We start from the raw sequence: 10,289 nt of genomic DNA on the forward strand, positions 1-10,289 counted from the left end.
AAGTGTCAGCAAAGCAAATACTTTTTAGTAGAATTTGGGTGCCTTTTTTTCTTTTGTTATTCACATACGGAGTCGCCGAATAGAACAGGGTATAATTTGTTTTACATTTTCTAACCGTTGTATGATTTACGTCGTTGTAGCGAGATTTTTTTAGCCTATTTTAACCCTAGCTTTGGCCATGATTGCACGTATTTTATTATTTTCAAGGGTTCATTAAGTTTACTAAGCTAACTTGATACATATTCCACTTCTGTTGATTGGTTTGCAATTGCTAGCGCGCAGGTTTTATGTTTCTTCAAATGCATCATGAGGCCGGGCCGCGACGAGTATTTCCTATCGCATGAGGTACACTGGAATTTTTTCACACCGTTGTGTTTAGCCGCGATATGTCCATCCAGATCGGACTTGTCGACGAACCGTTTCTCGCAATTGGGACATGCGTGCTTCTTGTGCGAATGCGTCTTCCTCATGTGGCTCACGAAGTAATGGCGCCAGTTGAACGTCTTGCCGCACAGTTCGCACGTGATAATTTTCACTTTATCACTGTGCACTTCGGTCACGTGGTTTTGCGCTCCCTCTCACTGCCAAACTTCATGCCACAGTGCGCGCATTTATAATACAGCGTCAGTTTGTGAACGACAGCTTCGTGTTTCTTCTTATAGTGCTCCAACGAACACCTTCCCGCATTGTTCGCAGGGATACTTGCCGGTCAGGTGAATCTTCATGTGGCTCTTTAACCGCGGCGCCGTCAGGGAACGTGTCGCCGCAGTCTCCGCACGTAGTTATTGTAATGAGAGTTCATGTGCCCGTCCAGTAACATGGTTTATAAACAGCTGCGAGCACAGTGCGCACTTCAGTTCTACGCCTAAATTAAACGGAATCACCTTCCGATACGCCAGATCAAGTTCAATCTGGTGCTTGTCCTTCAGATGCTGGAACATGTCGTTCCATTTGTAGATCGGGGTATAGCACACGACGCACAGGAGGTTTTCCGTGTCTAGCTTAAGGATTTCGTTTAAGAAGTACGTCGCATTATGACGTCCACTTTCTGGGTGCGTTCGTCTAGATGAGTGGTGCGCGTGTGGTTGCGCAGTTCCACCGGGTCGTCGAAGCAGACGTCGGTGCAATACGCGCAGCAGTAGCGACCCAGGCGGCTCTTGAACGGCGTGCCGTTGGTAAACGTCAATATTGTTTTATCTCTTTCAAAATTTATACCTCTCCTCACGATCTGGGTCTACTTCACCACCTACGACAAACAAAATGTATATTATTATAAAATCACATCGAGTGCAGAGACGAGATTTCAGTCTCAGGAAGTAGAATTCAATCGAATACTATTTTACTAGCCTGACTTTAAGATACTACCTGGTTCAAAATTGTTAAATAAACCAATTGATGTACATTGTCACACCGTGTCCCATGTCTCATAAGACAAGTGAAATCTCGCGTTTCCCGTGGTTAATCTATCGGAGATTAAAAATATCTAACATTTTACATTCTTTTTTTAATAACGACAACATACCCGGGGTTCTCATGGCATTCTTAGTGATCTATACACTTGCAAATGTTGTTGAAACCTTCCAGTTAAGTTGATTATTAAAACAAGTACCTCTTAATACAAATATTAGCATAAGCGTTCGTCTCATTTAACATTTTTTTTGTATGGTAATTTTAACAGGGCCCTTTAATATGTTGGGAACTAAAATTCCGCAGTATTAAATTAAGCATGCATTGCCGAGAGGTAAGCTCCTCTCATTAGTCGACATTCGATTGGATCCCATTACTTGCCATCAGTGAGTCGGGTCATTTTGTAGCGCTCGAAAAAAATGTTACTTCACTGTTAATTCAATACGAATATCTGGTTTGATTTTTATTATTTGTGCCCGGGGGTATTGCCGACTGCAAATCTTTGCATGATACAAACCATGTCTCATGGGATTGCAAACCAACCTATTGTTATATCTCTAACACTTCTCTGCCAATATTCACTTAACAGTTGTATAAGTACGCACAGTTCATATTTAAATTGTTTATTTGAATGTTAGTGTAGGATACTATCTTCAAACTAACCTTATGCTAATGTACACCACAATTTAAAATGGAACGGAAATAAAAATACTATAACATCCAAGTGTATAATTTTTGTTTATTTTTATATTTTAAATTTAATATTACACATAATCCCAAAACATAGACAGCATATACTTATATTTATAATTCTATAGCTAGATTTTTGCACATCAATTAATTGGTGTTTGATTAAAAGAGGACAAATTCAACCCGGATGTACAACGTGTGCAATGCGCATCAGTATTAAAGCAACTTGCTCTTTTGACGAACCTGTACAATATATCTACAAGATTAAATAATAAAAACCATAGATTTCGTGCACAAATCAGTTCATTGATAATATCTTAGAGATATAATTCTCAATTTATTGTATTTTGACTAGCTTTCACAGATTTCGGATGCACCACTTGACAGCGAACAGAGATTATTATGAGGCCTCGAAATTACTAACACCAAACAAATGGCGGTTATTTTGACTGAGATCCACACCAAGGAATTAGTTAATCACCTGCACATCATAACTATTCATCATTAATATAAACATGACAAAGACGCCAATAGTACCACGATACCGATGCTTTCGTCTCTCGAAGTCTAAGTTAATAGTCGTTACATAGTTAACAGACAAATTTCCATTCGCACTGATCTAATTTAACCCTAATATAAATACGGTAAATTTCTCTTAATCACTATCAATGTAATAATTTTCGGATGTGTATTTCTCATGTGCTCTTTCCACTTATATTTATGGACAAAATTTTGATTACAATAATTGCAACTGAACCGCCTGTGATCAAAGTGCAATCGCGAATGCTGATTTAACCTACACCTGGTACTGTATTTCTTCTCGCAGATCTCACATCCAAACTTTTTCGAGTCCTTATCTTTTATTCTGTGCATGTTGAGCTCAATTTGAGAATAAAAACTCATATGACACGTGAAGCACTTGTGAGGTCGTACCAATAAATGAAAACTCTTCTGGTGAGCTCTTAAATACGTCTCGTTAACGAAGGTAGTGGAGCACGGGCGACACTCGTACACTTGTTGTTTGATCCCGTGCACGTCGGCTTTATGTCTCTCGAGTTTCACTTTGGTCTGAAATGTGTCGGCACAGTGCGCACACGCAGTCGTCTTGTTGGAGGTAGTGTACGACACGCACGTGCTCGCTCTTCTCCGACGCCGTGTCGAAGATACTCGAGCAGTACGAGCATTCGTACGCGCCGCCATGGTGCCTGTACGAATGAAGCTCTAATGCATGTTTGTTGATAAACCAATGGTTGCACAACCAGCATTCGAAATTCTTGAAATGCTCATTCGTGTGATCAGACAGCAATTTGAAATCTTCGAACTTTTTAGCACATAGAGCACATTGCAACTCTTCCGTATCAAAATTGAACGGAACTATATAATTTTTAACAGCGTAGATTCGTTCTCTGTGAATATTCTTCAAATGTTTTATCAATTTCTTCAAAGAGCCAATTTTCATTTTGCATTCATCGCAAGTGAGACCTGTTATATCAATTTTAGTAAAAGATTAGTATCATTGTCTTCTTTTTATTGGGTTGAGGCAATCTCGATGGCCTCGCAGGTTGTGCCTCTTCAGTTGCGAGGCGAGCGGGAACTGGCGTGGGCAGAAACAGCACGCGTACCCCACGCCCCAATGGCCCTGAATCATCGTCGCGTTGGAATATTGCAGAATCATGGATATATTATGTCTATGTTTGTCCATTTCTAAAATATTGTTTATTTGTTCCGTGCTTTGGACATTTGACTCATGACTTTGGTATTCAGAAGCATCCGCAGGGTTGTCAGTAAGAGTGTGCGCGTTATTAATCGATTGCTCAGATTTATCGTTTCCCGCGACATCTACAAACAATATAATTTTTATTTTAAGCTTAAGGAATTTAATTCTACGAAACGTTTAAAAAATATACATTTAGTTCAGTATTTGCATTCCTTTTTGATGAAGAGTACAACCATGCTATTTTCAGGAGAAAAAATATGAATAGTTCTACAAACTAAGGAATTTACAGCAGCTCAGCCAAGATATCTTGAAAAAATTGTTACAAACTAAATTATTTGTACAATATACTACATAACACACTTATGGATATATTTTTCTCTTTACAAAATTACTATTAAAAGTGTGAAATTGTCAGTCATAATCAGTAGAATACACAATATCCTGGTAACGAAATCAAACTCAACTTCATCGATAGTTTGTAGAACAACCCGTAGATAAATATTTTTTTGTATTTTATTAATTCGAAAAAACGAATGTAAATCCTGGTGGCTTGATTTAAAATAACACTAAAACAGGTAAATTATATTACACTAGCTTATTGCCAACTTATTTTGTAATCAATAATACTTTAATCAGATTCTTTCACCTAAATTGCCGTCTTAATTTTTGCTTAAAATTAGTAATTAACTATACTTTGCTAATAGTCAGTTAGTAGATTCATATAAAAATTCTAGGCAAAAGCAGTGTCACAAAGCCTAAAACTCCTTTGGCTAACAGTCGAGACGCTATTTTGTTTAGATTAATGGTTTTCAATTAGTGGTAAGCTCGCCGACACGCTGTAAGTACTTCATGAGAACGATTTGGGTAAGGTGAAACTATTTTTGTTAGATAGCCAGAATAATATATTCGACTCTTTCTAGTATTTGATAAAACTAATTGGAAACTACTTTACTATCTCTATCATGTTTACACACACCATAAAGACATTTGACTTGAGGAACCCCATTGATAACGTCAAAGATTTTAAACGTTCCGTGTTTTCATCGATCTTAAACTGTCTGTTCTGTAAGAATTTCACTGTAGTCTGCAGATACATCATCCATCTACATTTGAAACTGTAATCCGAAAATGACTGCCCGCGTTGATTACACCACTTCTCTATGTTTCCTTAGCATGTGCAGCTTCATCTTAGAGCGCGCGGCGAACTTCAAGTCGCACCAGTCGCAGCGGTAGTGCTTGATGCCGAAGTGCGCGCGCATGTGCTGGTTGAGGCAGCACTTGGTGCCGAAGCGCTTGTCGCAGATCTCGCACTGGAACTCCTTGGTGCGCGTGTGCGTCACCATGTGCGAGCGCAGCTCCATCTTAGAAGAAAGCCATCTCGCACTCCGCGCACTTGTGCGGGCGCAGCATCAGGTGGTAGCGCCGCTTGTGCAGGCTCAGCGCGCCGCCGTTGGGTAGCTCTTGTCGCACGCGTCGCACTTGTACTCCCGGGCGCGGCGCCGTGCGCCTTCACCATGTGCATCTGCACCTGCGCGCTGGACGAGAAGCGCTCGTCGCAGGCGTGGCACTTGCGCGTCTTGCTGCCGTGCAGGTGCGTCTTGCGCACGTGTGCGCTGCGCCGGTGCCGCGTGTCGAACTCGCGCGGGCAGTGCGTGCACTTGAACACGCCCACGTTCTTCTGATGTCGGTAGCTGTGCGTCTGCATCGACTGCTTGTTGATGAACCCTCGGCCGCAGTTTACGCACTCGTAGTTTCTGTAATGTTCGTTCATGTGTTCGGACAACGTTTTGAAGAACGGATACTGTTTCGTACACGCCACGCACTGTAACACATCACTTTCAAACTTGAAAGGAATTATATGGTTTTTGATATCTGTGTGTATTGTTTTGTTGTGTTCCTTGAGATGGTTCATGAGGAGATCTAGTGAGTCGATCTTGCCGCCGCAGACGAGGCAGCGCAGCGCTGTGATGTCTAGTTTGATTATCAGATCGGAGACATATTTCACGTGTATCGCTTTTAGTGTGTGCATCTTCGTGTACGTCGAGGTTGTGACGTTTGAGTTCGGCCGGTTTCGGGAATTTTTCGTCGCAGAAGCAACATGCGTACTTGCCGCCCCACTGCCCTTTTACCATGGACGCATTTGAATACAGTAATATAGTATGTATATTTTCTTTGTGCTTCTTCATCTCTTGCAGCGCGGCGCTCTCCGCCTTCTCGTCTTTGTGTTGTTTGGTTTTCCGCGGCGTACGCGTGCGCATGCGCCGTCCCTTCTGTTCCCCATTTATAGCACATTTTGTCTCCTTTACATCTACTGACATTCTTTTCTTTTTGTTTGCTTCCGGCATCTACAAACAAAATGTATTTTTTTATAACCCGCCAGCTTTCTGGATCTTATTATAGGGACTTCGCAGCGTATGTTCACTTATGCGGTGCCTGTATTTTACTCCGCCGAATGTTGAAGCTTATTTGCCTTCCGCGCTGTCGTTTTGTACTAATCAGCGTGCTACTTTGTAGTTAAGTATGCGTCAGACATTTTGCTAGTTTCATAATGCTTTATCGTAATTCAAACTTCGTTATACTTATGACTACATTAAAGTTTTTGCCTGTATTTCGACTGAGTTCTTATCGATTAAAATTAGCATCATGCTGGTGATTAATTGTACAATGTTTGTGAAAATTTATAGAGCTCATATTTTTTTTATTACAGCTTATAACCTAACAGGATATTTTCATATTCTCAAGCTAGTGCTGCAAAATAATTCACCCATTCATATATGTATTTCAAAATTATAATAGCATGACAAAATATACTATTTTTAGCGCAGGGTTCCATTTTAAAGGCTATTTAACAAATACATATAGCGCTTTTAAATGCACTTCTGACTTATCACTCAAAACTCATATCAAATTCAACAATAATAATAGTATGACTCAAGAACACTCGACATAATCTTATAAGATGTGTAGCGAAAATATTACAACAGAGTAAAATTTGTCAATGGGTGTCTCGCCATGAACCTTGTAAAGCAGTTCAATGATGGAAAAAGCAAGATTAAAAGCTTTGAAAGGGAGTAGAACCTCTCTGTTATAGTACTAGATATATATCGTTGTTATTGATGCCGTTTAATGTCCATTCCCAAGTTCGATTCCGTTGGTGCATCGCTGCTATGATAAAACATGTTCTGTTTTAGCAGAACAACTCAAATGCCGAATCCATGACTATATGGAAGTTTCCTAATTTAATAATTATCACCGATATCTCGTAGATTGTCAAATTCAATACAATGACCAGAAACTACGCGCTAAATTTCACTAATACCAGTTTAAGTATTCAGAATCAAATGATAAAACATAGAACTTAGCTCCAAACAAGCATAGCATTATGTAGACATTTCCTGATTTTTCCTTTACACACGTCGATTTAATTGCGTATTTATTATTCAAACCTGAGTAGCTTGAGCTTAGAACGGACACAGGGCTCTTACTAGCAAATTTAGACAATAAAAACATTAAGAGTGCATAAGTACTCACTATCTGTTTCTAGTTTCAACTTGGCAGCAAGCGTCTTGCACGGCACTTTGTAGTACTGCGCCGCTTCGCGCGTTGACATTTTCTGGCTTCTCACCGCCTCTAAGCTCTTACGTGTCGTCCTCAGTGTATTGCATATATCGCTTGTTCCTCTCGTTTCGTGGCAACCTTTTCGGCCACCTTCGTTTTGACGGTCCGCTTTCATCAGACTCGTCTAATTTAGAGTCTGAAAAATAGGATGAAATATAAGGGTCAACTAGCTTCTTCCGGAATTAACTATATTACCAAGAAAATATTGTACTTTTAAAAAAGTATTACCATTAGGCTCAACTTCAACTTTTCAGTTACGATTTCCTCCTCTAAATACTCAACATCTTAAGTAATGATCATCATCTGGTGTTTTCTCATCCATCTCGATAATTTTCCATTTCTACGTTCCTCTCTAGCATATCTTTAGTATCATCTGCCGTGTCATTTGCTGTATCATCATCAGTGTCACTGTGAAAGCTGCTTTCTGGTTTCACATGCTCTAGTTTAATATTTAAAGTATCCTCATCTAAAACAGATAACAAAATTTGTTTCTTCAAAATCTTAAAGCTGTACTGTACTACATTTTTTGCAATGAGGTGTTAGTTCATATATAATATACATTATCTGGAAAACAGTGTATATTTAATATATATATAGATGAAAAGTATCAATTTCTTGTATTAGGGTACATACAACACAAGATACAAATTTAAGAAATTGCACAATTTCCTAATTCACAATATAAATATATGTAAAAGGAAAATATTGACACTGTACTGATTATAACAATGTATTCCGACTGGTAATGCCTTGTTGGCATGGTCTTAAGTCCAGCAATAATTAGAAGGAATAAATTGCACAAAAATGTAACACATTAATATAATATAATCTCTAGAATATCATATAAATAAAAAAATATTGATATTTATTTTTAAATATTGTCATGATACTATAGAGACAAGCTTTTAGAGCTGATACAAGTTAAGAAAATCAAGTAATCAATGTACTTTTGCATTTTATAAAGAGATGTTGATGCAAGAAACAATTGCATACCCTGAAATATAGATTAAAATAATGTTGCTGTTAAATTTTTAAAGATAGAGCTGGGTATAAATATAGGAAATCTTACACCTTTATACTTTCTGGTGACATCATGCAAAATCAGAATCAAAAGTTATTATATAAATAACATAGATTATAGATGGAACATGTAAACCATAAGGAAAAATCTTACCACAAGCACCTTCCTGCATTAATAATCTTTGGGATTTGATTATCATACATTTAAAATTACATGCATCTCGTAGCCTGGAGATACAAGTTGCACAGAGCTGATCCTCATCAACACTCTTAATCTGCTCCATCTGGAAGAAAAACATTATTTTCATAACTTTTTTAATAATGGTGTATTTCATTGATGTGTTAAAATAATAGCTGGTGTTATAGTAAAGACCAATCTCTTCTGGACAATCTTTATTGAAGAATGAACTTATAAAATATATTCCATATTTTATTGAAACCCTAAATAATATGTTGGGACACGCGTAAATGGGGAATAAATTGAATGCAAACATTCTCATAAATAGATTTTCCACATCACAATTGAAATGTAAATGTGCCTAAAACAAAATTCCGTTTGATAATATTTCTACTCAGAGTTTGTTTTTTTTTTAATATAATACTTCATTTCGAAGAAAAAAATTCATCTTACTATTTATTTAAAAAAACGAACACACCGTCATTTGTCAATGTCAGATATCAAAATTACAATAGGTATGTCACAACTGTCAATTTCAAAGAGAGAAACAAAAAGAACTGTCACTTCACTTTTTTTTTTTTACTGCAAAGCAAAGGTCATTACATCCTGTGCCGTATAAATTATGCTTCATTCGTCATTTGGTGCTTACGTCGTTTTAAAATAACACAAAATTCAACATGAAACTCATGAATGGAAATAACTGAATTTTGAAAAAATATACGGGTCTCATAATTATAGATCTAGTTTCATAAAATATAAACATTTGAATATGTTGAAATGAAATGTCAATTGTGATAGTGTTAACCCATTTTAGCAGCGGAATGTTTGCGGCAAACATTCCGCTGTAAACAAGTTAAAGTATAAAACAATGTTACCTTATTAATATCAAAAAATGCCCATAAAACAGAAGTATACTTTCAAATAAAGCATATTCATTATTATTTAATTGTGGGTTTTCTCAGAGTTACTTGTTTTTATTTTTTAAGGTTAGTTTTGACAAACATAGGTTGCTACTAAGTTTTAGCGATATGATAATCATGTATATACAAAACAAAGAAAAATAGAATCAATTAAAATATTTTATTGAAAATAAAATAAACCAAGAAAAGGAATTCAAACATAAGTAATTATTGAAACTCATGAATTAAGCTTCTTAACTAAACTCAAATTCAATGTGCTTGTAAAAATAAAGTATAATGTCACACTCAAGAAGTTTCAATTTTCTTTGCTTATCTTCCCCCACATACCAGTCAGCAATGCAGTCCAATGGACATAGATATGCAAAAAGGGATCCAGCCCACAAAGCCCACATTGAAGTTTAAATCATATTTTTGCTCATTGATGTTCTATTTTATATTTTGTTAATAAAAAGTTTATATTTTTGGTTAAATGTTTTATTAATAGAAAATATAGACCTTATAGACTAGAATTAATTTGGCATACTCGGCATACTAGGTTTGATGTGTATCTATATCCAAGTATAGAATGATAGATCTGCCTCCTACATGCCATTGGCGGTATACCTTTATGTGTATCACACCTCATTACACTATTTATTCTTCCTACGTTTTGGGAGAAGTCACCAATTCACTCAAAGACTATGCTACCATAATATTTCAAGTAATATGGCAAATCATTGAAACTACGAGAAACAGTAAA

At 37.1% G+C, this 10,289-nt stretch overlaps 2 protein-coding genes across 2 annotated transcripts; both read right to left on the bottom strand.

The window, feature by feature from the left end:
• Nucleotides 1-3,139: 3,139 nt before the first annotated feature.
• On the bottom strand, nucleotides 3,140-3,556 carry LOC119191017 (PR domain zinc finger protein 14-like). The gene has a single exon (XM_037444753.1). The coding sequence runs from the start codon at nucleotides 3,554-3,556 to the stop codon at nucleotides 3,140-3,142; it is 417 nt and encodes a 138-aa protein (XP_037300650.1).
• A 1,015-nt stretch (nucleotides 3,557-4,571) lies between these two features.
• LOC115450055 (zinc finger protein 564) lies at nucleotides 4,572-9,163 on the bottom strand. Its single transcript, XM_037444754.1, is given in 11 exon segments — nucleotides 4,572-5,182; nucleotides 5,184-5,259; nucleotides 5,262-5,309; nucleotides 5,312-5,831; nucleotides 5,833-6,159; nucleotides 7,323-7,458; nucleotides 7,460-7,568; nucleotides 7,661-7,678; nucleotides 7,761-7,898; nucleotides 8,607-8,736; nucleotides 9,109-9,163. Coding segments are annotated over 11 exon segments (1,731 nt in total). The 5' UTR covers nucleotides 9,115-9,163; the 3' UTR covers nucleotides 4,572-4,959.
• Between the last annotated feature and the right edge of the window lie 1,126 nt (nucleotides 9,164-10,289).

The sequence above is a fragment of the Manduca sexta genome, chromosome 28 (assembly GCF_014839805.1).
Source record: "Manduca sexta isolate Smith_Timp_Sample1 chromosome 28, JHU_Msex_v1.0, whole genome shotgun sequence".
Lineage (NCBI taxonomy): Eukaryota > Metazoa > Arthropoda > Insecta > Lepidoptera > Sphingidae > Manduca > Manduca sexta.

Excerpts from the sequence above, each read along its gene's own strand:
- LOC119191017 (XM_037444753.1), bottom strand. The coding sequence starts at position 3,556 with ATGAAAATTGGCTCTTTGAAGAAATTGATAAAACATTTGAAGAATATT.